This window comes from Leptinotarsa decemlineata, unplaced genomic scaffold (genome assembly GCF_025532065.1).
Source record: "Leptinotarsa decemlineata unplaced genomic scaffold, Ldec_3_MD MMD2_tig00003557_RagTag_RagTag, whole genome shotgun sequence".
NCBI lineage: Eukaryota > Metazoa > Arthropoda > Insecta > Coleoptera > Chrysomelidae > Leptinotarsa > Leptinotarsa decemlineata.
In genome coordinates this window covers 1,447,103-1,475,006 of record NW_027412590.1, presented here as the reverse complement: position 1 = coordinate 1,475,006, position 27,904 = coordinate 1,447,103, and the positions used below count along the sequence as shown (strand labels likewise).

The 27,904-nt window shown below is 35.1% G+C and overlaps 2 protein-coding genes and 1 long non-coding RNA gene across 5 annotated transcripts in view; 2 read left to right on the top strand and 1 right to left on the bottom strand.

Annotated features, from left to right (window-relative positions):
• Positions 1-27,904, top strand: part of LOC111512315 (alkaline phosphatase) — a 952,023-nt gene that overhangs the window by 275,213 nt on the left and 648,906 nt on the right. The window lies entirely within an intron of this gene.
• On the bottom strand, positions 7,505-16,030 carry LOC141483491 (uncharacterized). 2 transcript variants are annotated; one of them, XR_012466124.1, is made up of 3 exons: positions 15,481-16,030; positions 8,259-15,380; positions 7,505-8,158 (listed from the first exon to the last, which is right to left on the bottom strand). XR_012466124.1 is itself a non-coding variant. In XM_074178164.1 (2 exons), exon 2 carries the CDS (start codon positions 13,947-13,949, stop codon positions 12,597-12,599), a length of 1,353 nt encoding a protein of 450 aa, XP_074034265.1. In that variant the 5' UTR covers positions 13,950-15,380; positions 15,481-16,030; the 3' UTR covers positions 7,505-12,596. The 2 variants fall into 2 exon arrangements, 1 of the variants encoding a protein (XP_074034265.1); XM_074178164.1 differs by having other exon boundaries at positions 7,505-15,380.
• On the top strand, positions 21,627-24,118 carry LOC141483490 (uncharacterized). Of its 2 annotated transcripts, none has more exons than XR_012466123.1 (2): positions 21,627-21,818; positions 23,701-24,118. It is a non-coding gene; the product is annotated as an uncharacterized lncRNA (long non-coding RNA). The 2 variants fall into 2 exon arrangements; XR_012466122.1 differs by lacking the exon at positions 21,627-21,818 and adding an exon at positions 22,373-23,084.

The window sequence follows — 27,904 nt, the reverse complement described above, 5'->3', positions numbered from 1 at the left end:
TCTTTGGAAAATATTTTCTGATCACTTTGCATAACCTGATTTCAAGATTTTTTTACCGTAATGATGAAAAAAAGAAGTTGAGGAAACTAATTAACGATATCTAATTTCAGTATATTTCTATGAAAAACTAGTTGTGTGCAATGTAAATATCACTTTTTGTAAACTTGTGACGTAATTTTCAAATCGAGTTGAATAATCACCAATATTTCCGAATATTTGTAGGTATTCATTACTTTATATTACAAGTGCTTATAAATTTGTTCAATCATTTTCAATTTTTAAAATCATATTTATGATGAATGGTGCGTGAATAATTCATTCCTAGTCTTCGGAAATCGTTGAAAATTTGTTTGAACTTTGCCACAAAAATTTTGAATATATTATTAGAATATTTTCGTTAAATTTTCCATGCAGGATATAGTCTTGAATATTTCAAATCTAGGATTGACACATGAAGTATTGCTTTTCTATTGTCCTTTTTATTGAACGGTGTATTAGCGGTATGCAGACATGAATGAATGAATAACCCAATTGAAAAATGCGTCATGACCGTAATTTGTACCCATCTCTCCTATTAGCTAGAGAGTCGCAATAACTAACTGCGCTATCATTGCCACCAAGTAGAATAACCATCAAATCACATCATCAATTTAAATCTTTCGGAGTATTAGTGCAGAGGATAGGGAATTTTTAAATTATGGTAAACTTAGCAATCTAACTTCATGCATCTAGAAATTGAATTTTTTATTTCACTTGAATGGAAAGCTGAATTGAAGTAATATAACCTGATCGAGATTCGAACTTGGCTCCCCTGTTTGCTAGACAGGCGCAATAACAAATTACGCTATCTGAGCCGTTTTGTATAGAATGACCGTCGAATCACATCTTCAATTCAGTCTTTCGTGTAAGCATCATCACGGTAATCCAACATAAATCTCATTGCATGAATGGAACAGAATATAAATACAAAAAGTAAGTGTCATCGAAAGTAATACCACGAGACCTCGAAAGTTATTGAAGAATTTCCATTTTTCAACGGAAGGTCGAGGGGTGAAGATTATTTTCTGTAACATCTCAAGATCATGACGCAGGTTTATTAGTCATTGGACCCCATTGGATGTATTACCTTGTATCCCTCTAGATGCTCTGGTCTGCCAGGTCAAAATACATCTCTCAGAGTCGTTGGGAGGCTATGAAGTAACATTTCACAAGAGACTTAATGGGCTGTGAGAAAACTGAGGCACAATTGAAAGCAATAGAATCTTCGAAAAATTGAAGCGGGTTGGTATATTAACGTCGCATATTCTTTTCGATTCAGATGAAGTTATTCGAATCGAAATGTTTTATTATAACAATAAGTTTTGATCAAGATATTGAGATTTTCAAATATTATGTATAAATTATTATATATCATATCGCTGTTATTCAGGTTTTTGGTAGCATAGCCTTCAATTTACTCACCATTTTATCGGTCTGAAAGTCGTCTGTAATATAATTTTGAATAGTTGATTTGCGGTACGCAGATATCAATCAATGAATAACTAAATTGGAAAATGTAATACGACCGGGTTTCGAACCAGGTTCCCCTGATCGCGACAGGCGTATAACTCATCTAGGCATTTTATGTTGTCGAAGTCACTAAGCAATATAACTGTTGAATCACATTGTCAAATAAGTCTTCCGTAACCAGAAAATTAATATTTCAAATAAATTGTCGAAATATTTCTCTGTCTACAGAACCTACACTGTAGGTTCTGGTGATGAAGAAAATGTTTGTACCCGATTATTCACGTGAGACTATGTGAATCAGTGAAGTGTGGCAATCTCCTCATCAATTCATACACGGAAAAAAAAGATTTGTTGAATGAAATAAAATTCACTTCATTCAAATAAATAAAAGGGTCATATATGCACGACAAAATATTTTGTTGATGCAAGTAGAAAGAATTCTTGACTCCTAACTATTTCTTCAAGCATATGTTCATTGTATCAAACAAATATTTCATTGAAACAATCGCATCCATTAGTTATTTCAATTCAAAAAATAATTGAATTCAAGTAATATTTTGTCTAATTGATACCGAGAATGATTTAGAGTAATTCGAATATTCTATTAGACAAACAAAATTTAAAGATGGGTGAAATAGTGGATCTGATTGAAATAATCAAATGTATTTTCTATTTGAGTAAAAGTTATGTTGAAGAAACATAATATATCTGCAGAATGATGGAGAACTTTGCTTGTTTTGATAATGGAAAAATTTCACATTACCTATTACTAAAGTAATAGTAGATGTATACAGCTGATTCTCGGCCTCCCCCCACCACTATGACGTATTATTTGCTTTTTTATTGGTTGTTGTTTAGTGAAGTCAAGGCGATGTGACCTTGAAGTGTCTGGTGTATGGATCGTTCAGAATTATTTTTTTCCGGTTCTGGGCCTCCCCCCCGCGACTATGACGTATTAATTGCTTTTTTTTGTTGTTTAGTAACATCAAGGCGATGTGACCTTGAAGTGTCTGGTGCATGGATCGTTCAGAATGTTTTTTTTTCATATGAGATTTTGTGTGTGTGTAGTGAAGTAATTACATTTGGTTGGTGTGTGGGAATGCACGGTACATTTATGTTCATGACCTTGAACATGGAATTCAACTTTGAGATTAGGGAACTAGATTGCATACATGGTAAAATCAGGGTTTGATATTGTCCTTCATGTTTACCCTGTACCTGTTTGTACAGAATAAACACACGTCTGAATACCACGAAGATCCATAGACTGATGAGCAGTCCTTCTTCACTAGTTTGGACGGTACCCATCGTGACAGAGAGCGTACCCGTCTGCACTCCGTGAAGTTTCAACGACCACTATTTGCTTGTATCGCCTTCTGTCAACACATCGAGTTGGAATTGGTGGTGGTGGTGGTGGGGAGCGCCTGTGTTCGACGCATCGAGTTGGCTTCGACCTCGATCTACGTTACACCCTTAACGTACGTCACAAGGTAATAAGGATAAGGCGACTTTGAGGTAGTGTTTTGGGTTTGACTTTGAATGACTTTCCTTCACACTTCATATTTTCACAGCTATTTCGAACAATGTTCAAAGTCGCATAACCTTGGGGGTTGACCTTATGATTTCAGTCTGTCTCGGGTCACATTAACATCGAAATGACCTCTACATACGTCACATGATCATGTGCTTGTCTATGTACAAACATACGTCTGCATACTTCAAAGATCCTCCAAGTAATGAATGTTCCATCGGTGTGAGCCCACCAAGTTAGTAGTGGTGTGACGATAGCCTTGCTATCGATGGTGACACGCAGGCAGCCGAGAACTGTGTTACTCCCCCACCACTATGACGTATTGATTGCTTTTTTTTGTTGTTTAGTAACATCAAGGCGATGTGACCTTGAAGTGTCTGGTGCATGAATCATTCAAATTTTTTTCATAAGAGATTGTGTGTGTGTTTGTGACATAATTACATTTGGTTGGTTTGTGTGTGTGTGAATGCACGGTATAGGGTTTCATCAAGTGCTTGTCCATGTACAAACATACGTCTGCATACTTCAAAGATCCACCAAGTAATGAATGTTGCATCGGTGTGAGCCCACCAAGTTGGTACGTCTACATACTACACTTTCAACATTGAAATGATCTCTACATACGTCACACGATGTCGACAAGGTGACTTTGAAGAAGTATTTACATGCGGACAAGGCGACATTGAAGTAATGTTTTGGATTTGACATACACGATAGAGTTAGAATTTGACATTATCGACTGACTAGTGCTCCTTCCTAATCAGTTTGGATGGTACCTATCATGACAGAGAGTGCACACGTCTACACTCTCTGAAGTTCCAACGACCACTGCTTGGCTCGTATCACCAGGTTTGTTCTGGTTCTGCGAAATTCAGATTCTAGGACGTCAGGATCATGCGCAGTTGATATAGAGCGTTCTGGTTTATTGAGGATAATTTCAGGCTGATGAATCCTCTGTTCTGGTTTTGACTGCGAAATGATCCTAAACTGTTTTGAACCGTCCCGAATCGTTCTTGCTCTCGAGGCTGAACTGTTTCCGTTGCTCATGCGCATTCATGTGGAAATTTGTTTGAGCTATTTGCTAAGATGTTTTTTTATATATTTGATTTGAAAAATCGATGATTGAGGGTAGATAACATTTGAGCTGACTAGAGGGATACGCTACATAACAAAATGGACGTGATTAATAAATAGTATTTTCTCGTCTTCATCTCTTCATATATACGATAGGTGGCACAGTGGTCTCCTCAGAAGCGTTCTGATTTAAACAAGTGTCCGAGACTATTTCGGACTGTTTGAGATTTTTTGTTTGTACGCACCATGTCTTGCGCAGTTTCCAAACGTTTCGGGATGTTAGAACCTACCATCTGTCAACACATCGAGTTGTGATGGTGAGGAGGTCGGAAGACACTTTCAATTGTGAAATGACATTAACATACGTCACACAATGTCGACAAAGTGACTTTTGAAGAAGTCTTTATATGCGGACAAGGCGACTTTGAAGTAGTGTTTTAGGTTTGACTTTCACGGTGAAGTTATGATTTGACATTATCGTTCATATGTACTCTTTACTAGTTTGTACTGAATGAACACGCGTTTGCATAACGAGTTGTGATCGTAAACGACGCCATCATTCAGTATGCGCATCGAGATGAATTTGTCTTGAGTATATTTGTTACAAAATTTTGTTTACATTGTCATAAAACGTATGTGAAACTGCTGATTACACAGAAATTGCTACTTCGGAATTCCAAAAGTAATACAGTGTTGAATAGACAACTGAATCAAATTTTAAAAACCCCCTTTCCGATTGGAAAAAAGTTGGTAACGCCCTCTCTGTTTCAAAGATCCACAAAGTAATGTATGTTCCATTGGTGTGAGTCCACCGAGTTAGTGGTGTGACGTCACAGCAGCAACTGTTTAACGATAGGAGAACGTGATGTTTACTCCACGGCGCGTGGCTGAATAATGCATATTCATCGATGGGTCCTCAACTCTCTCGATACTGAGATGACTGACGTAACGCATCGCTCATCGCTCGCTGTCAATGGCGACGCACAGACGGCGAGAACTATGTTAGCGCATCTGTCCTCTAAACGATAGCGTAACGACTTCTGTTAACGCGTCCACAGCTGAGAGCTAGGCTTAGCTGTGACGTCAGGCACGCCAAGTAGGTATGTTTATGCTTTATTACATATAAATGGTCCTCCAAGAGTATTTCAACACATTCTCAACATATAAGAGGACAAGCATTAGCTGGAAATATAGTTGCGCCATCTATGAACTGAGGTTGAAGACCGTGATCACCAAAGTGTGTAAAAGCATGGTGTTCACTTTCGTACGGTTGTGAAGGTCTTGAAGTAATTTGGAAGTAATATGCTTCTTTATTTGAACAAAATAACTGAATAAAAACTAGTCACTGTATTTAGAAGTTGAAGAGCTTGAAATGTGGAAATAACGTTACAATGGATTAAGTGTCAGTTTGAAAAGTAGAGACTGCAAGTAGTTTTTTTTTGATAATTAGAAACCAATCATGATTATGACCACTTTGAAAATATATCTAGTATGAATACGCCAGAGAAAACTATAGTATACAGTACACAGTTATACAAGTGCTTCGATTTTGCAAAATATTCAGTGAAAATCCCATGAAAAGTGTTAATTGAAGTATTCAATTCAATTGCTCGATTTTTCTAGTATTTCGCAACATTGCGATTCCTGAATTAAAATATCTACGCAAAAATTGTATTAAATTCTGTACCTGAGAGGTAAACTGTCGTAACTACAAAATTCTCGATTTTGGGGTTATTGATGTAACTACATTATCGAGGTGTATAGTGTTGAGTGGATAGTTGCCGATATCTGCACAGCTAATGAATGGCGTCATAGCCAATGTGACTTTAATGTATCTGTCATGATATGATAGAGGTGAACTCAAGTAACTTGAGTTGCAACTGCTCTCTTGTAAAATTTGCAAAATATTAGTTACGATAGTTTAGCTCTGAGGTACAGAATTTATGAAAAAAATAATCGAATCGTTTCATTTTTCAAGAGTGATAGGTGGCGCCATCTTTCCGTCAGTAGAAAACCCAATATCAAATAAATGATTTTTGAGAATCCCAGGAAGTATGCAACACATCACAAATGGTATCAAATATCACTTGAAAATTAGCTTAACAAACGAGCTTCCATTGAATTATCCGTGCATGGATGCAGAGACACAAATGAATGTCTAAGAAGTAAAAAAAAACACCAATTGAAATATATTTGGTCAGGAAATACTCAACACATCATCAACTGAAAATTTATTTATACATATATGTATGCATTGCGAGCACGTACAATTATGCACCTACCATTTATTACAACAAAATAATATATTAATCACTTTCAGATTGTGACCCTATCTTTCATGTAATGCAAAACTTATAATAGATTTACTCGAAAGATAGGCACAATGCGTACGGCAGCTCTTCGTCGGTATGCACTATGGATTTCGTTCAAAGAAAATTTTCTGTATCATGAAATTTCAGCAATTGAATATTTTGTTTTATAAAGATTTGAGTTGAGCGCCACACAGTCAATAAAATGAATGGATACATGATCTGGTCGACTGTGAAACCAAATCTAATCAAATTTAGTTCTTTAAACCACGGCAATGAAATGAAACTATAAAAATCAGATATTCTGAAGGTACTTGACATTCACAAAATATTGGCTGGTAAATTGAATACGGGTAGAAATCAAAATCTGAATGTACTCCAAATTTGCCATTTAATCATGTGTAGAACAAATTGTAATAATCCAATAATGATCGTAGTACGCTTTCATTTACCTAAGGATAGTCCAGGTAAAAATATCAGGAAAATTATTACTTATAAGATTCCAGTCATAAAATAGCTATTAGGAATGGTATTAAAATTAGTCTAGTCAACATCGCACTGCTCTTTTCCAAAGAAGTTTTGAGTTTCAAGGCTGCAAACTTTTTAATAAACTCCCCGACAATATCAGAAATTCTGAAAATTTACACATTTTTAAATCAAGACTGAAGCAACTTCTTCTGTCAAAGAACTGCTACAGTATTGATGACTTTTATTTGTAATCCAATACTATATGTGTGTATAGAAAACAATTATCTATTATTATATTTATGTGGTATACATCGTGTATGTTGTATATATGCGTGTATGTGTATATATGTGTATACATATGTGAGTGTATGTGTACATATGTGTATACATATGTGAGTGTATGTGTACATATGTGTATATGTGTGTGTGTGTATATGTGTATATGTGTGTATATATGTATGTGTGTATATGTGTATATATGTGTATGTATGTATATATGTATATATATATATATATATATATATATATATATATATATATATATATATATATATATATATGTATATATGTGTATATATGTGTGTATATGTATATATGTGTGTATATAGATATAATTTATTTTATTTTTTACACATTTTTTAATTTATAACTTTGTGACATTATCTATTTCGTATAGTTTTATTTCTTTTCAATATTGTACATTGACGTTTTCCTCTTTTTCATTTGTACTTCTGCTCTTGTGGTTATACAAATCAATCTGAGTAAATAAAGAGATTATTATTATTATTATTATTATTATTATTATTATTATTATTATTATTATTATTATTATTATTACCTCACCAGAGTATACTCAGTTCAGGTTTACATTATGAATGGATTAACTCAAAATTCAATAATTGTATCATGTTAATAAAACAGTATTTCTGAAGCAAAAAGTTGTGATTTTCGAAAAAAAATGAGTCAAATGTAAGTAATATTTGCCTGTCAGTTTCTCGTCGAGCTGTAGCTGCAGTTTTCTTCGATCAGGAACGGGACAGACTTGGAGCACGTACTCTTCTAATAATTAATATGGACTTAGACTATCTTGTGATGGTGAGGACTGGACGAATGAAAAACCCACCATTCGGTATATTAACTGAAAATCTATTCCGTAAAGCAACCAGAGAAAGAAGTCCTTGTTTTTCCCTCTTTAATGATTCCAAGCAAATTTTGTAGAGGCTCTTCAGCAGAAAAACTATTGTAAAAAGTCTCCAATACTAAAACCCTAAAAAAACAATTTCCATAATGGAAATTCATTCAAAAGTTCGATTCACTAAAAGGTGAATCTCATACGCAATTGAAAGGTTCGAAATGAATTTTCATACCTTCTTAAATGAAGGGTTCCGTTAACCAATAAAATCACGAATAACGTCTTCAAGGAAATGGCGTCGCTCGTTCTAGAAAAGTGGTTGTGACCCAGTAGAATCCTCAGGAAGTGCAACCTTTTATGGAACTCTCAAAATGTATACATGAAACTATATCCGAAACGATATCGTTCTAGTTCTTGAAAATGGACCACACGGCTCACCACTCAACAAATCCCCTCTCGAGATTCTCCTTCATCACTCTTTTCCAAAAATAAACACCACTCCTTCCGTTCTCCTAATCAAGAATCACCTACAGCGCAAGTCTATTCTGAGGAATTCACCCAAATAATTTTGGCAACATCTCATTCCTGACTTTCGGTTTAACGGAAATAGAAAATCTACCTCGAAGGGATCCGAATGAATCGGTCCTATTGAAAAAAAACTTAACAATCTGTACCAGAAACTAAATACCATATGTGTAATGAGAAGCGAAAATCCTAGCGAGGCAAAAGGTGTAAATTGGATTGCCTACTCCTCAGAAACTTTCTTTAAAATCAATTAGAATTACCTCCGGTGAAATGAAAATTAAATGAAAAGTACAGTAGGTTTTTATAAACGCTACACAACCCCTCTCCCAAAAAAATAAAATAGACCACCAACGGGATATTTTATACAACACGGAGTACAATTCATTGAAGTATCGGCTACGGTAACTCTGCGTACCACACATCCTGTGAGGATAACTAATATCGGCAAGTCTAAATCAGGATTTGTCATAAGTCGGGAAAAAGTCACAATCAAATATGTCTGCCTCAACTTGAATTGACTATACAACAACTAGATACCATTTTCTTCAAGAAAACGATTATATCAAGAAGACATAAAAACTAATCAGAAACAACAACTGATAGTACTCTCAGAATCAGGAACCTCGTGCAATGAGTTCCTTCATCAAGAATGATGATGGTAATATCTGTAGAAAACCTAACAAATCCAACATAGGTTGAAATAGGAGATCACTAACAAAATATCACCCTACTGATACTTCGGAGTTGGAACCAAAATAAGGTTTCATATCCTTAATATGCCAATCTCCAGCATTTGAACCATCTACATTATCCAAATTATAGACCAAACGGGAAACTTTTTTCTTAACTATACCCAAGACATACCTTGGAGCCAATTTAGCCATGAATTTCGAAGACGCTTCTGACAATACTTTATTTCTTCTCCAAACTTTATCACCTACATTGAACGAAAAATCTCTTTTCCCTAAATTATATGATTTTATGTTTTTCAAATAAGCCTTATGGAGTTTTTCGCAAACTTCTTTGTGAATAACTGAAAGGTCTGACATTTGATCAACGAATTTATTTCTGTCCCTATGACATAAATCGTAAAAAGACGTATCAGAGATGTTACCGTAATAATTTCCAGAAATAGGTATATGTCTTGCAAAATTAAGGAAAGCGGGGGCGTAATTATGAACTTCATGAACAGAAGTGTTGATGGCATATTGAATTTTAGGAAGTTGGAGATCCCAATCCTTATGATCTGTTACATAACTACGAATTACTTGCCCTACGGTTTTGTTGTTGCGTTCTACGAAATTACACTGTGGGGAGTAGAGAGGCGTAAACCATATTTTTTGTACTTTGTAGGAGTCTGCTAATTTTTTAAAATCCTTTCCAGCGAATCGTCTTCCATTATCACAGATAATAATCTGTGGAACCCCGTACACCAAGAAAACTTGTTCTTCTAAATATCTGACGATGTTAGAGGCTTTCGCGTTACGTTACGGACAGAGCAAAGTGTACTTCGTGAAGAAATCACCCACCACTAGCAAGAATGTAAAACCTTTCGTAGATCTTGGAAACGGTCCCATTAAATCAACGGCGATAGTCTGAAATGGAAACTTTACCGATTTCTCTCCGCCCATCAGTCCCATCTGAGAATTATTCGGAGATTTTTGTGATTGGCAAATCTTACAAGATCTTACGTATTTCAATATATCATGAGCCATTTTAGGCCAGTAATATTGAATTCGTACTCGAGTTAACGTTTTAAAATAACCAAAATGACCGCTGGTAGGGGGATCATGTGCATCTTTCATAACCGACGAGCGTAGTGATTTAGGAATAACTAACTTCCATTCCCGTTCATTAGATTCTATTGGTAGTCTGGACGGAATAAACTTAAAAATTGAGTTTTCTTCCACTTTCCAGTGAGTATATAAATTAGGATTCTGGAGTATCTTCTCTTTCAAAGAAAGATACCAACGATCACTTTCTAGTGGAGACATTGTGATGAAATTCAGTTCTGGAATGTCGCCAGAGGGTTTTTCATGGGTCATTCGGGACAAGAAATCTGGGACAACATTCAAAGCACCTTTGCGGTGGATAATTTCAAAATTATGTTGTCTCAGTTTAACTGACCACCTTGCCAATCTACCACACGGATCTTTCATACGATTTATCCATAAAAGACTACTATGGTCAGTAATAACTTTGAAGATGGTTCCCTCCACGTAAGGACGAAACTTCTCCAAAAGAAAAATTAAACTCAAAAGTTCACGCTCCGTCACGGAATAGTTGCGTTCTGCTCCTGATAGCGAACGTGAAGCGTAAGCAATAACTCTGTCTTTGCCATCTACTTCTTGGGTTAACACTCCACCTACACCGACATCGCTAGCGTCGCACTGAATTGTGAAGGGTTTGGAGAAATCTGGTGAAAATAAAATGGGTGCTGAAACCAAAGCATTTTTTATCTTAACAAAAGCTGATTCAGCTTCAGGTGTCCAATCAATAGGTTGTTTTTTCTTTTGTCCTTTCAACAGACTACATATGGGTGCCATAAGAGTAGAAAAATTATCGATAAATCGACGATACCAAGAACATAGCCCAATGAATCTTTTAATTTCCGTGCTAGTTGTTGGACGCGGGTAGTTGATCATAACTGACACCTTTTCCGGGTCAGTACGCAGTCCTTGGCTGTCTACGATATAACCCAAATATTTGAGAGACGTTTTGAAGAATTCGCACTTCTTCAAATTTACTGTGAGGTTCGCATCTTTTAAAATATCTTTGACTTTAGTCAGGAGTGATCAGTGCTCATCAAATGTGGAAGAGGTAATAATCATATCGTCCAAGTATGTGAAAATTTGTGGTTCAAATTTTGGTCCGAAAAGAGCATCTACTAAACGTTGTTGGGCTTGCGCGGCATTAACTAATCCGTATGGAGTACAAGTGAAGTGAAATAATCCGCGTCCGGGTACACTGAAAGCAGTCTTTTCCTTAGACGTCTCGTCTAATGGGATTTGCCAGAAAGCTTTTCTTAAGTCAATGGTCGAAATGAATTTTGCGTCGCAAAGCATGTTCAAAATCCTGTCAATTCGCGGTAAAGGATAACTGTCATGCTTTGTGATCTCGTTTAACTTGCGTCCATCGAAACAGAATCGATATTCGCCAGAAGATTTCTTCACGAGAAGTACCGGACTATTCCAGGGACTATGTGAAGGTTCAACAACACCTAGCTTCAACATGTCGTCAAGCTCACTATTCATGATTTTCAACATGGAAGGTGACATTTGGTATTGGCGTTCTTTGAATGGTTTTGCGTTTCCAGTATCGATAGTTAGTGTCATTTTGTGAGTTTGTCCAAGACGAGTCTCACTAGACACTTCTTGAAAAGAATTAATAATTTTTTTCATTTGTTGTGTTTGCTTTTGGTTCAAATTATGTAAGGATAGTACATTGAAAGCATTAGCAGAATCAACAAAGTCAGAGCTGGTCAATATCTGACTCGCGGTAACATCACTATAGACATCCCACGTATTGTTTCTGAAATCAATCTTAACTTTGAATTTTTTGCAAAAATCGCTACCAAAAATGAAAGACTGTGGTAAGGAAGGAACGATTAACGTAGGGATTACCTGTATTGTTTCGTTTATGCGTATTGGCAAATCTACAATACCCTTTATCGAACGTTCTGTTCCATCCACTGTACAAATGTTTTTATGGACACTTGGAGAGATTGTGAGTTTCAGAGATTCAACAAAATCAATTGCTTTCTGTCCCCCAACGGTAACATTGGCCCCACTATCCAACAAACCAGTTGCTACTTTACCTAAAATATCTACAGAAATGTAGGGCCTATTGTCCCGTGGTTTTTGAAGAAAGACAGGTTCAACTTTTTTTGGACATGGCAGCACATCCGCCTTATAAAAATCTCTGACAAGTTTCTTCCAATCTTCCCAATCCCCTTTTGAAAAAATATTATTGAAACTTGCAATAAAATATTTTTTGGCTCGGAAATTATTTTGAGGTCTGGTTGAGCCACAGCGCCCATCCCCCTTGATTAGTTTTTTGAGTTGCACTTTGGGCAATCCTTAATCGTTACATCCACCGTACCACACTTGAAACAAAATTTATTTCTATTACCGGATTTGCAATTTCTAAACATATGATTTGCTAAACCACACCTCCAGCAAGATATTACTTTATTTGTCGGTTCGACCTCTATACTAGAAGTAACATTATTTTTAGGATTTTTCTGTCTGTTGTAAGAATTGTGTTTATTTTTTCTGGGCCTACTGTCAGAACTTTCCCTGAAAGGTGTGCTATTTGCGATATATGCCAATTCAGGGTCAATCAGACTCGATACTGACTTAGAAGATGAAGCTAAACTCAAAATATCTGCCTCTTCTAATCTTTTACAAAGGGTACTCATGGTAGAGACACTATCAATGTCACTAAGTGCGAGTCTTTTTCGATACTCGGCTTGCAAACCCAATTTCATGTATTTTATTTTAGAAATTTCCGATGCAGGTCTACTGAGTCTCGAAAACAATGTTTCCATACAGGCAATGAAAATTACTACTGGTTCAGTTCTACCTTGCTTCCTAGCCTTTATCTGGTTCCAGATTTCATCATCAAAATCGGAAACCAAAAAGTCTTTTTTCAATCTCGCAACTAATGAGTCCCAGTCAGAAACTAAAGGTTTAATTTGACGAAACCAGTAAGTGGCTTTTCCCGCAAAAAGATCTGAAGCTGATTCAAATAATTCAGTTTTGTTAATATGGCGCGCTTGTGCCATTTCTTCAACTTTTTCTATAAAATTTAGAAGGTTCTTTGGCTCCCCGTCAAAATGAATACCCAATTTGTAAACCGGAATTGACCTCGATGAACTAGTTAAATTATGAACATTATTCCCTATCTGAGCTGATGTCGAATTCAAATTATTAGCTACAGTTGAGTTATGTAATGGTTGAGAGTGAGAATCTTGAACTCGTTCATGTAATTCTGCATCTAACAACATCGCGGTAGCAAACGATTCATTTTTGTACTTCAGAACTACTGCATAATTTTCATCAGATTCGTTAACACGTATCCTCTTGATTCGGTTAGCGACATGCTCTAACCTAGTAACGGCCCTTTTGTAAGCAGAGTCCGAAGTCGGACCATCGAATTCATGAATTACAGTTTCTAAAGATGAAAGAGTTGTATTAATTTCATTTTGTTCCACATTAAAATCATAAAAAGAGTCAGAGAGCAATTGAACATCAAAATCTTTTTGTCGTTCTTTTGATAACAATTTTGCCAAAGTTTTTCTCTTATCGTCTTGTTTCCTATCTGTCACAATACCTCGAATTCTCAGTTCATAGTTTAGCTCACTCAGAAGTGAGTTTACTGCGCAAAAGGATTGTTCCATTATGATTTTCTAGCTGCGAAACCGAAAAATATTATTTTGATTCAGAAATGCGATAATAATTTAATCTGGCAACGGTGTGTAATCAAGAAATGAAGAAGGTCAGAGGCGGTAAATAAACAATGAAACTTAAACAATACAGCTTAGAAATTTCGCTCCAAAATATGTCACAAGAACAGGATTAAGTTCAAGGTCGCCCACTATTCCATATCACTCACCAAAAAACATGAATTCCTTTCTTCGATAAAAGTATGAACGACTCTGTGAATTCTTACTTTCAAATGATTTATGTACTAGAGATTTTATTTCTACAGTTATTCAACTCAGCCAGTGGATATTTTGTGAGAAATTCAATTGAAAAAATATCAAGAAATGAAATGAATGAATGAATGTTCAATGAAATAAATTACTGAAATTTCGGTTTGATTACATTTTCGGTGCCCCACGTTCGTGCGTCATTTATGTGACTCTATCTTTCATGTAATGCAAAACTTATAATAGATTTACTCGAAAGATAGGCACAATGCGTACGGCTGCTCTTCGTCGGTATGCACTATGGATTTCGTTCAAAGAAAATTTTCTGTATCATGAAATTTCAGCAATTGAATATTTTGTTTTATAAAGATTTAAGTTGAGCGCCACACAGTCGATAAAATGAATGGATACATGATCTGGTCGACTGTGAAACCAAATCTAATCAAATTTAGTTCTTTAAACCACGGCAATGAAATGAAACTATAAAAATCAGATATTCTGAAGGTACTTGACATTCACAAAATATTGGCTGGTAAATTGAATACGGGTAGAAATCAAAATCTGAATGTACTTCAAATTTGCCATTTAATCATGTGTAAAACAAATTGTAATAATCCAATAATGATCGTAGTACGCTTTCATTTACCTAAGGATAGTCCAGGTAAAAATATCAGGAAAATTATTACTTATAAGATTCCAGTCATAAAATAGCTATTAGGAATGGTATTAAAATTACCTCACCAGAGTATACTCAGTTCAGGTTTACATTATGAATGGATTAACTCAAAATTCAATAATTGTATCATGTTAATAAAACAGTATTTCTGAAGCAAAAAGTTGTGATTTTCGAAAAAAAATTAGTCAAATGTAAGTAATATTTGCCTGTCAGTTTCTCGTCGAGCTGTAGCTGCAGTTTTCTTCGATCAGGAACGGGACAGACTTGGAGCATGTACTCTTCTAATAATTAATATGGACTTAGACTATCTTGTGGACGTAGACAATAACATTTATCGGACTGGACGAATGAAAAACCCACCATTCGGTATATTAACTGAAAATCTATTCCGTAAAGCAACAGAGAAAGAAGTCCTTGTTTTTCCTTCTTTAATGATTCCAAGCAAATTCTGTAGAGGCTCTTCAGCAGAAAAACTATTGTAAAAAGTCTCCAATACTAAAACCCTAAAAAAACAATTTCCATAATGGAAATTCATTCAAAAGTTCGATTCACTAAAAGGTGAATCTCATACGCAATTGAAAGGTTCAAAATGAATTTTCATACCTTCTTAAATGAAGGGTTCCGTTAACCAATAAAATCACGAATAACGTCTTCAAGGAAATGGCGTCGCTCGTTCTAGAAAAGTGGTTGTGACCCAGTAGAATCCTCAGGAAGTGCAACCTTTTATGGAACTCTCAAAATGTATACATGAAACTATATCCGAAACGATATCGTTCTAGTTCTTGAAAAATGACCACACGGCTCACCACTCAACAATTCCCCTCTCGAGATTCTCCTTCATCACTCCTTTCCAAAAATAAACACCACTCCTTCCGTTCTCCTAATCAAGAATCACCTACAGCGCAAGTCTATTCTGAGGAATTCACCCAAATAATTTTGGCAACATCTCATTCCTGACTTTCGGTTTAACGGAAATAGAAAATCTACCTCGAAGGGATCCGAATGAATCGGTCCTATTGAAAAAAAACTTAACAATCTGTACCAGAAACTAAATACCATATGTGTAATGAGAAGCGAAAATCCTAGCGAGGCAAAAGGTGTAAATTGGATTGCCTACTCCTCAGAAACTTTCTTTAAAATCAATTAGGATTACCTCCGGTGAAATGAAAATTAAATTAAAATTACAGTAGGTTTTTATAAACGCTACAAGATTCAAAACTTTCACCAATGTTCATAATAATAGGTGTAGTGTAATATCCATATCACAAAGAAGCTTTTCTCGTTCATACCATTTTTCTATGAGTGATTCAGTGTGTTTCACACATTTTGCCCAGGTTTCAGCGTTGCACTTCTCTAACGGTTCATTCCACATACTTAATACTTTTTCATCACTGTATCCAACTCTACCAATATATTTGTTATAGTAGGTTTTGCAATCAGCCAAAATTATTTCAATAGCATTAAAATCTGGGTGGTAAGGTGATAATCTTAATACTTCATGTCCATGTTCTCGTACCAGTTCATCTATAATATATAATAATAATAATAAACGTCTTTATTGTATTAAATGACATATGATATACAAATGAAATGAAAGTGTTGACGAAGTCTAGCTCAGAGCTATTCTACTCAACCAACAGGGGTTTGAACCCCGATTTGAAAAAGAAAGTTCACAAGTTAGGTAAAAGATAATTTTAGTAAATGGCTGTACTTAGTAGATAAGAAAAATAGTTGAGTGGCATAGTAAACATAAATAAGTTATACAGGTTGATTACCATCACATATACATTATTGAAAACTTACTAGCCTGAATAATTGCAGTCAATTAAAAGGTAAAATGTAAATTATCAGAATTTGCTATATTACATCATTGTGTGAGTAATAAATAGTTCTTAAATTTATATTCGAATTTATCTATGTTATATAACTTGAATTGGTCAGGAAGAAGATTGTACATTCGAATGGAGTTGAAAATAAAAGATCGTTGAAATATCGCAGTTTTGTGCTGGGGCATGGTCAGGGCAGATCTGTTTCTGACATTTTTTGAATGTATTTTAGAACGTGGAATGAATTTATGCAATGGAGCTGGTGGGTTGGACTTGTTTAGGAGTCCATGTGTGAATGAAACCAAATGGAGTTACCGTCTATTCTCCATGTTCAGCCAGTTGCACTCTTCGAGTTTATGGGAGATGGAGTCATATTTTCGTATTCCATAAATTAGTCTGCAATAACTATTCTGCACTTTTTGTATCCTATTACTATCATCTTTTGTTAAACAGGGACCAGGGTATATATATTTTTCTTTCGGTTCATCTTAGCCAATTGCAATAATTCTGGTTTTATTAATTTTTTCATCAAAATCAATGTTGTTTTTGTGTAACCAACTAACATTTTTCGATTTTCTTGAAGAACTGGTAGGCTATTTATTCAAAATTTCACTGTGGTATAGTGCATTGTCCATTATAATTAATGGTTCTTCCAAACTGGGAAGTAACTGTAAAGTAATCCACTTGGTGAACATTATACTATTCATTTCTCCATGGTAATCTGAGGTCAAAGATTTTGAACAGAACAATAAACTGGCTTCTGGAATAAACTCTTTCATAGAACCAGCAGGAACAACAATAAATCGTTTTCCATCATATCCTTCGGGTTTGCGTACACTTTTTACATTATTATCCTGCCAAGACTTTCTTTTATTTCCTCTTCTTCGGTTTTTCCGGTATTTGCGTAAAAAAATGCTCATGAAACGATATTAGGTCTTTCAATCAAAGCTCTTCGATTATCATCTTTTTCAAATTTAAATCCCAGCTCTTTCAGTAAAACATTTGAAGATGATTTGCACATAGAAACAATTTCCCTATTTTTCAGCTCATCGTTCAAAGATCGAAGGGTAAGATTTTTTTTCTGGAAGAAAATATTCAAATTAATATAGGTACATTTCAAAATCCATTGAATAGGAGAATTGATATTATAACTACACTTCAAATACGAGATACAAGTGAACCTTCAAATGTAAAAGAAAAATATATTTGACAATAAAGTTTGACTAGTTAACTAATTATCATACATCCAAGGCCTTTCCTGATACAGTTGTGACTGATAAAAATGGGGGGGAGTTATATTTGTTTAGAATTTTTTCTCACTAGTCAGTGTCGCGTCTAAGTCATTCGCATCGAATAAAATCTGCTTTCTTTTTGAGAGTGTGCTGCACTGATACACTTAATTTCATTGGTTAAAAATGACATTTGTCAAAATTTAACCTATGGTATAGCTAGAATTAGAAGTTCCGACGCAACACACTCAAACAGAAAACACGTGAAATAACATTTTTATCATATAGACATCTGAACAGTCAATTTGTACCGTCTTTCCTTCACCATGTATTAAGAAGGTGTACTCACTGTCTTTATACATATCGTACAGAGTATATCGTACTTCCATTTCCTGCCCTTCAGGTAAATCAGATGTTTTCTTTTTGATACAATGTCTACTTTTTCCTGGAGTTGATGGAATGGGTTTGTGTTTATTTCTTTGTTTGATGTTGAACACCGTTTTTTTTAGATATTTAAAATGCATCTGCAACTCTCTAAAATACAGTTAAAAAAAGTTATGACATTTTTTTTATCATTTTAATGGTTACCTCTTGAACAGATGAAAATGGTAACAAAGGTCCTTCAAGCGCCCTCTCCCTTTCAAAATATTCGCACAAGTTCAACACAAATTGTTGTGTTTGTGAATTAAGAATACTTCCAGGCATAATCTAAAAAGGAGTATAAATATATTGTACATGTTTGGCATGACTTCATAGATTTAATTAATGTAATTTCTCTCATTATTGTTTCCACACCCCCAATTACTCTTGTATAATATCCCGGTAATGCAGAATTATAGCCACAAATATCAATTGTGAGGTTGGAAATATTGAAATTAAAGAACCTTCATGAATAAAACACATTGTATTGTACTCACTTTGAAAGTAATGATGATGCATTTAGCTTTGAAAAAAACTATTTTTGTGATATATTTGACTGTAAAATACTGTAAAACTGACGAAAACAATACCCAATAACATAAAACAACGATACTGTCAACTGTCAATATCATGTCTGACAAATGTAGCTAAATTGTAAAACACTGTCGGCTGTCTGGTTATCTCTTTCCACTGTTATGAGTATTGATGGATCATCACTATAACATATATATATCTTCTTCAGGAAGTGTCACGAAACAATAGTTATTTAACACCCACAACACCTTTTCCATGATGGAAATGGGACATAATTGGTGCGATGGTTGCGAGAGAACCCTAACAAATTTCACCCGAGTGTCGACATATATAATATGCAATAATGTCAAATCTGTGACACATAACCGTGGACCCACTGGTCAAAAAAAAAAAACAACAGCCCTTTTCAGGGCTACATTATCCATACAAACAGTAGTAGATTATGTGACAAAGGACTGCTTTGACTAAAAAAGTCGTGGTTGGGAATTTGTTAGTCATTGAATATATCTATGCATTATATGACAAATTACTATTTTCACTGAAAAGTCGAAGTTGGGAATTTGTTAGTCATCGAATATCTGTGCATATGATGAGTACAAATTTGAAAATCAACCCCACTTAATTGCTATTCGAAACCTGTTATATTTAGAAATTTTCAAAAATGTTAGTAAAAGCTGTTTTTTTAAATACAAACAATTCATAAGTAAAATTTCAATTACATCTATTATGAGAGGGAACTTTCATATGATGTTGACTTTATGTGCATACATTTAAAATTTCACTATTCAAATTGGAGCGAACTTTTAAAAAGCCCGCCCTCAAATACTCGGGATTACAGTTTTCTTTATGTAGTTCGGGTAACATCCGCTACGGACCTGTGGAGCATTAGTGTTTTGTATCTACAAGTATACAGTTGCCTATCTAAACTTGTTTCTGTAGTCTGTGTATATAAATAATTTCTTATGGCGTTTTAAGATGTAAAATCGATATGTTTGGAAAAATTCGCTAAGCTCCGCCTACTTGTGACGTCAGAAATTAGAAAGTCTGTCAGAAAAGTAAAACCTTCTCACATTTGACACTTTGTGGCCTCAGGAGGTCAAAGCTTCCTGCCAGTATTGTAGGGGGAGTCTTTATAATAACAGTTGATACAATTTATGAACTGACAGATGGATCAAGAGATTTGTTAACAAGTTTGAAACCGACTGAGAAAGGTGTGGATGTTAGGGAAAGGAATTATAGATATTTTACCTGGATCTGAGTTTGATTCAATCGGTTACCAGTTGGAATGAATTTCTCGTTTCTGTTCAGTATGCTATATGAGCTCCAGAGTTGATAAAGCGGGTGGCGCTCTACTCTCCATCTTACCCACGCCTTTCTTCACTGTTTAAAAGCTGGCGGCCTATCCTGGGAACTATGCTCTCTCTAATCCATAGTTGTCACCCTCATGCCAAATTGTGGAACAACGAGAAATCGTTTACAAATTGACTTAATTAGTCAATGAGAAATAAAAGGCGTGACAAAAGATGGCGCCACCTATCAGTCCTTTGAAAAATGATTTCCAATATTTTTTAGCATTTCTTATAATTTTTGCTATATAACAGATCAAAGCAATTTAATTTTTATATTCTTCAACACAGATCATATCAGGTTTGTTCTGGTTTTACAAAATTCAGGTCCCAGGACGCCAGGATTATGCGCAGATATAACGTTGTGGTTTACTGAGTATAATTTCGGACGCCAGTATATGCATGTATATTCAATGATGACAAATTTTCAACTTCAACTTTCAGTTAAAGAAGTACTCATCATATGCACAGATATTCGATGACTAACAAATTCCCAACTTCAACTTTTCAGTGAAAATAGTAATTTGTCATATAATGCATAGATATATTCAATGACTAACAAATTCCCAACCACGACTTTTTTAGACAAAGCAGTCCTTTGTCACATAATCTACTACTGTTTGTATGAATAATGTAGCCCTGAAAAGGGCTGTTGTTTTTTTTTTTGACCAGTAGGTCCACGGTTATGTGTCACAGATTTGACATTATTGCATATTATACATGTCGACACTCGGGTGGAATTTGTTAGGGGTCTCTCGCAACCATCGCACCAATTATGTCCCATTTCCATCATGGAAACGGTGTTGTGGGTGTTAAATAACTATTGTTTCGTGACACTTCCTGAAGAAGATATATATATGTTATAGTGATGATCCATTGATACTCATAACAGTGGAAAGAGATAACCAGACAGCCGACAGTGTTTTACAATTTAGCTACATTTGTCAGACATGATATTGACAGTTGATAGTATTGTTGTTTTATATTATTGGGTATTGTTTTCGTCAGTTTTACAGTATTTTACAGTCAAATATATTACGAAAATAGTTTTTTTCAAAGCTGAATGCATCATCATTACTTTCAAAGTAAGTACAATACAATGTGTTTTATTCATAAAGGTTCTTTAATTTCAATATTTCCAACCTCACAATTGATATTTGTGGCTATAATTCCGCATTACCGGGATATTATAAAAGAGTAATTGGGAGTGTGGAACCAATAATGAGAGAAATAACATTAATTAAATCTATGAAGTCATGCCAAACATGTACAATATATTTATACTCCTTTTTAGATTATGCCTGGAAGTATTCTTAATTCACAAACACACACATCTGTTCAAGAGGTAACCATTAAAATGATAAAAAAAATGTCATAACTTTTCTTAACTGTATTTTAGAGAGTTGCAGATGCATTTAAAATATCTAAAAAAAAAACGGTGTTCAACATCAAACAAAGAAATAAACACAAACCCATTCCATCAACTCCAGGAAAAAGTAGACATCGTATCAAAAAGAAAACATCTGATTTACCTGAAGGGCAGGAAATGGAAGTACGATATACTCTGTACGATATGTATAAAGACAGTGAGTACACCTTCTTAATACATGGTGAAGGAAAGACGGTACAAATTGACTGTTCAGATGTCTATATGATAAAAATGTTATTTCACGTGTTTTCTGTTTGAGTGTGTTGCGTCGGAACTTCTAATTCTAGCTATACCATAGGTTAAATTTTGACAAATGTCATTTTTAACCAATGAAATTAAGTGTATCGGTGCAGCACACTCTCAAAAAGAAAGCAGGATTTATTCGATGCAAATGACGACACGACACTGACTAGTGAGAAAAAATTCTAAACAAATACAACTCCCCCCCATTTTTATCAGTCACAACTGTATCAGGAAAGGCCTTGGATGTATGATAATTAGTTAACTAGTCAAACTTTATTGTCAAATATATTTTTCTTTCACATTTGAAGGTTCACTTGTATCTCGTATTTGAAGTGTAGTTATAATATCAATTCTCCTATTCAATGAATTTTGAAATGTACCTATATTAATTTGAATATTTTCTTCCAGAAAAAAAATCTTACCCTTCAATCTCTGAACGATGAGCTGAAAAATAAGGAAATTGTTTCTATGTGCAAATCATCTTCAAACGTTTTACTGAAAGAGCTGGGATTTAAATTTGAAAAAGATGATAATCAAAGAGCTTTGATTGAAAGACCTAATATCGTTTCATGAGCATTTTTTACGCAAATACCGGGAAAACCGAAGAAAAGGAAATAAAAGAAAGTCTTGGCAGGATAATAATGTAAAAAGTGTACGCAAACCCGAAGGATATGATGGTAAACGATTTATTGTTGTGCCTCCTGGTTCTATGAAAGGGTTTATTCCAGAAGCCAGTTTATTGTTCTGTTCAAAATCTTCGACCTTAGATTACCATGGAGAAATGAATAGTATAATGTTCACCAAGTGGATTACTTCACAGTTACTTCTCAGTTTGGAAGAACCATCTTTAATTATAATGGACAATGCACTATACCACAGTGAAATTTTGAATAAACAGCCTACCAGTTCTTCAAGAAAATCGAAAAATGTTAGTTGGTTACACAAAAACAACATTGATTTTGATGAAAAAATTAATAAAACCAGAATTATTGCAATTGGCTAAGATGAACCGAAAGAAATATATATATATATATCCTGGTCCCTGTTTAACAAAAGATGATAGTAATCGGATACCAAAAGTGCAGAATAGTTATTGCAGACTAATTTATGGAATACGAAAATATGACTCCATCTCCCATAAACTCGAAGAGTGCAACTGGCTGAACATGGAGAATAGACGGTAACTCCACTTGGTTTCATTCACACATGGACTCCTAAACAAGTCCAACCCACCAGCTCCATTGCATAAATTCATTCCACGTTCTAAAATACATTCAAAAAATGTCAGAAACAGATCTGCCCTGACCATGCCCAGCACAAAACTGCGATATTTCAACGATCTTTTATTTTCAACTCCATTCGAATGTACAATCTTCTTCCTGACCAATTCAAGTTATATAACATAGATAAATTCAAATATAAATTTAAGAACTATTTATTACTCACACAATGATGTAATATAGCAAATTCTGATAATTTACATTTTACCTTTTAATTGACTGCAATTATTCAGGCTAGTAAGTTTTCAATAATGTATATGTGATGGTAATCAACCTGTATAACTTATTTATGTTTACTATGCCACTCAATTATTTTTCTTATCTACTAAGTACAGTCATTTACTAAAATTATCTTTTACCTAACTTGTGAACTTTCTTTTTCAAATCGGGGTTCAAACCCCTGTTGGTTGAGTAGAATAGCTCTGAGCTAGACTTCGTCAACACTTTCATTTCATTTGTATATCATATGTCATTTAATACAATAAAGACGTTTATTATTATTATTATATATTATAGATGAACTGGTACGAGAACATGGACATGAAGTATTAAGATTATCACCTTACCACCCAGATTTTAATGCTATTGAAATAATTTTGGCTGATTGCAAAACCTACTATAACAAATATATTGGTAGAGTTGGATACAGTGATGAAAAAGTATTAAGTATGTGGAATGAAGCGTCAGAGAAGTGCAACGCTGAAGCCTGGGCAAAATGTGTGAAACACACTGAATCACTCATAGAAAAATGGTATGAACGAGAAAAGCTTCTTTGTGATATGGATATTACACTACACCTATTATTATGAACATTGGTGAAAGTTTTGAATCTGAAAGTGATTAATATATTATTTTGTTGTAATAAATGGTAGGTGCATAATTGTACGTGCTCGCAATGCATACATATATGTATAAATAAATTTTCAGTTGATGATGTGTTGAGTATTTCCTGACCAAATATATTTCAACTGGTGTTTTTTTTTACTCCTTAGACATTCATTTGTGTCTCTGCATCCATGCACGGATAATTTAATGGAAGCTCGTTTGTTAAGCTAATTTTCAAGTGATATTTGATACCATTTGTGATGTGATGTGTTGCATACTTCCTGGGATTCTCAAAAATCATTTATTTGATATTGGGTTTTCTACTGACGGAAAGATGGCGCCACCTATCACTCTTGAAAAATGAAACGATTCGATTATTTTTTTCATAAATTCTGTACCTCAGAGGTAAACTATCGTAACTAACATTTTGCAAATTTTACAAGAGAGCAGTTGCAACTCAAGTTACTTGAGTTTACCTCTATCATATCATGACAGATACATTAAAGTCACATTGGCTATGACGCCATTCATTAGCTGTGCAGATATCGGCAACTATCCACTCAACACTATACACCTCGATAATGTAGTTACATCAATAACCCCAAAATCGAGAATTTTGTAGTTACGACAGTTTACCTCTCAGGTACAGAATTTGATACAATTTTTGCGTAGATATTATAATTCAGGAATCGCAAAGTTGCGAAATACTAGAAAAATCGAGCAATTGAATTGAATACTTCAATTAACACTTTTTATGGGATTTTCACTGAATATTTTGCAAAATCGAAGCACTTGTATAACTGTGTACTGTATACTATATTTTTCTCTGGCGTATTCATACTAGATATATTTTTAAAGTGGTCATAATCATGATTGGTTTCTAATTATCAAAAAAAAACTACTTGCAGTCTCTACTTTTCAAACTGACACTTAATCCATTGTAACGTTATTTCCACATTTCAAGCTCTTCAACTTCTAAATACAGTGACTAGTTTTTATTCAGTTATTTTGTTCAAATAAAGAAGCATATTACTTCCAAATTACTTCAAGACCTTCACAACCGTACGAAAGTGAACACCATGCTTTTACACACTTTGGTGATCACGGTCTCCAACCTCAGTTCATAGATGGCGCAACTATATTTCCAGCTAATGCTTGTCCTCTTATATGTTGAGAATGTGTTGAAATACTCTTGGAGGACCATTTATATGTAATAATGCATAAACATACCTACTTGGCGTGCCTGACGTCACAGCTGAGCCTAGCTCTCAGCTGTGGACGCGTTAACAGAAGTCGTTACGCTATCGTTCAGAGGACAGATGCGCTAACATAGTTCTCGCCGCCTGTGCGTCGCCATTGACAGCGAGGGATGAGCGATGCGTTACGTCAGTCATCTCCGTATCGAGAGAGTTGAGGACCCACCGATGAATATGCATTATTCAGCCACGCGCCGTGGAGTAAACATCACGTTCTCCTATCGTTAAACAGTTGCTGCTGTGACGTCACACCACTAACTCGGTGGGCTCACACCAATGGAACATACATTACTTTGTGGATCTTTGAAACAGAGAGGGCGTTACCAATTTTTTTCCAATCGGAAAGGGGGTTTTGAAAATTTGATTCCCTTGTCTATTCAACACTGTATTACTTTTGGAATTTCGAAGTAGCGATTTCTGTGTAATTAGCAGTTTCACATACGTTTTATGACAATGTAAACAAAATTTTGTAACAAATATACTCAAGACGAATTCATCTCGATGCGCTCTCACATACTGAATGATGGCGTCGTTTACGATCACAACTCGTTATGCAAACGTGTGTTCATTCAGTACAAACTGGTACAGAGTACATATGAACGATAATGTCAAATCATAACTTCACCGTGAAAGTCAAACCCAAAACACTACTTCAAAGTCGCCTTGTCCGTATATAAAGACTTCTTCAAAAGTCACTTTGTCGACATCGTGTGACGTATGTTAATGTCATTTCACAATTGAAAGTGTCTTCCGACCTCCTCACCATCACAACTCGATGTGTTGACAGATGGTAGGTTCTAACATCCCAAAACGTTTGGAAACTGCGCAAGATATGGTGCGTACAAACAAAAAATCTCAAACAGTCCGAATTAGTCTCGGACACTTGTTTAAATCAGAACGCTTTTGAGGAGACCACTGTGCCACCTATCGTATATATGAAGAGATGAAGACGAGAAAATACTATTTATTAATCATGTCCATTTTGTTATGTAGCGTATCCCTATAGTCAGCTCAAATGTTATCTACCCTCAATCATCGATTTTTCAAATCAAATATATAAAAAAACATCTTAGCAAATAGCCCAAACAAATTTCCACATGAATGCGCATGAGCAACGGGAACAGTTCAGCCTCGAGAGCAAGAACGATTCGGGACGGTTCAAAACAGTTTAGGATCATTTCGCAGTCAAAACCAGAACAGAGGATTCATCAGCCTGAAATTATCCTCAATAAACCAGAACGCTCTATATCAACTGCGCATGATCCTGACGTCCTAGAATCTGAATTTCGCAGAACCAGAACAAACCTGGTGATACGAGCCAAGCAGTGGTCGTTGGAACTTCAGAGAGTGTAGACGTGTGCACTCTCTGTCATGATAGGTACCATCCAAACTGATTAGGAAGGAGCACTAGTCAGTCAATAATGTCAAATTCTAACTCTACCGTGTATGTCAAATCCAAAACATTACTTCAATGTCGCCTTGTCCGCATGTATATAATCCTTCAAAGTCACCTTGTCGACATCGTGTGACGTATGTAGAGATCATTTCAATATTGAAAGTGTAGTATGTAGACGTACTAACTTGGTGGGCTCACACCAATGCAACATTCATTACTTGGTGGATCTTTGAAGTATGCAGACGTATGTTTGTACATGGACAAGCACTTGATGAAACCCTATACCGTGCATTCACACACAGACAAACCAACCAAATGTAATTATTGTACTGGTATAGCAAATAATGTGGAACAATAACAAATTGAGAAATAAACAATATTCTAATTAGAACACCTAATACGTGCCAGGACAGCTCTTTTCGATGTATGCCGATCTTATGTTATTAAAACATTATGTAACATTGAGATAGGGAAGGATTACGACGAGGATCATGTAATTGAAACAAGGTAGATCAATTTGAGTTATTCTGAATAGAGGAAGTTTTTCTACGAAGTCGTTTCATTCCGTTCCTTATAAATGAACCTGAAGTGAGTTTATTACATGGCGATCCTGCCAGGATGATTCCAGGATTACCACGTATGTTATTAACGGGTAGATACTGAGAAATAGAGACGAGTTGCATTTGACATCTTCCAACATGGGATCCACAGAGAGTAAAGAAGAAGTAATCATAAGCCAAGCCGGGAACAGTGGTGGAGTTTCAGCTAGCAATGGGTTCTCCGTTTCCGAAGTACTAGGCATAGTAGCTTTCGCCTGTTTCATTTTGGCACTCGGCGCATTTCTAATAAAGAGGTGCCAGAAATCATTAGAAAAGAAGATAAGAAGAGAGATAACGAGGAGTCAGGAGTTGGTATAGGCGTAAGGAGTGAGAAGAAAACGAATTTCATGGGTGGTTCACGCATTCCAAAGTGAAAACCAACAACAAGTAGAGTGGAAATTGGATGACACATGGAAAGACATTTTAAGGTCGTATTTATTTAGTATAAGTTTGTGTATCAATATATCGATTTATTTTCGTCTTTAGCGTAGCAAATGAGCATCATAGACTTATTTAGATACTCGTTTGAAGAACTCAAAGTTTTTAATAGGAATTTAAATAAAGATAGCAAAGAGAGGCGAGTCGATCTAAAAGCTATAAATCGCAAGTTTGAAGAATTAAATAGGATTGAATCAGAGTTAAAT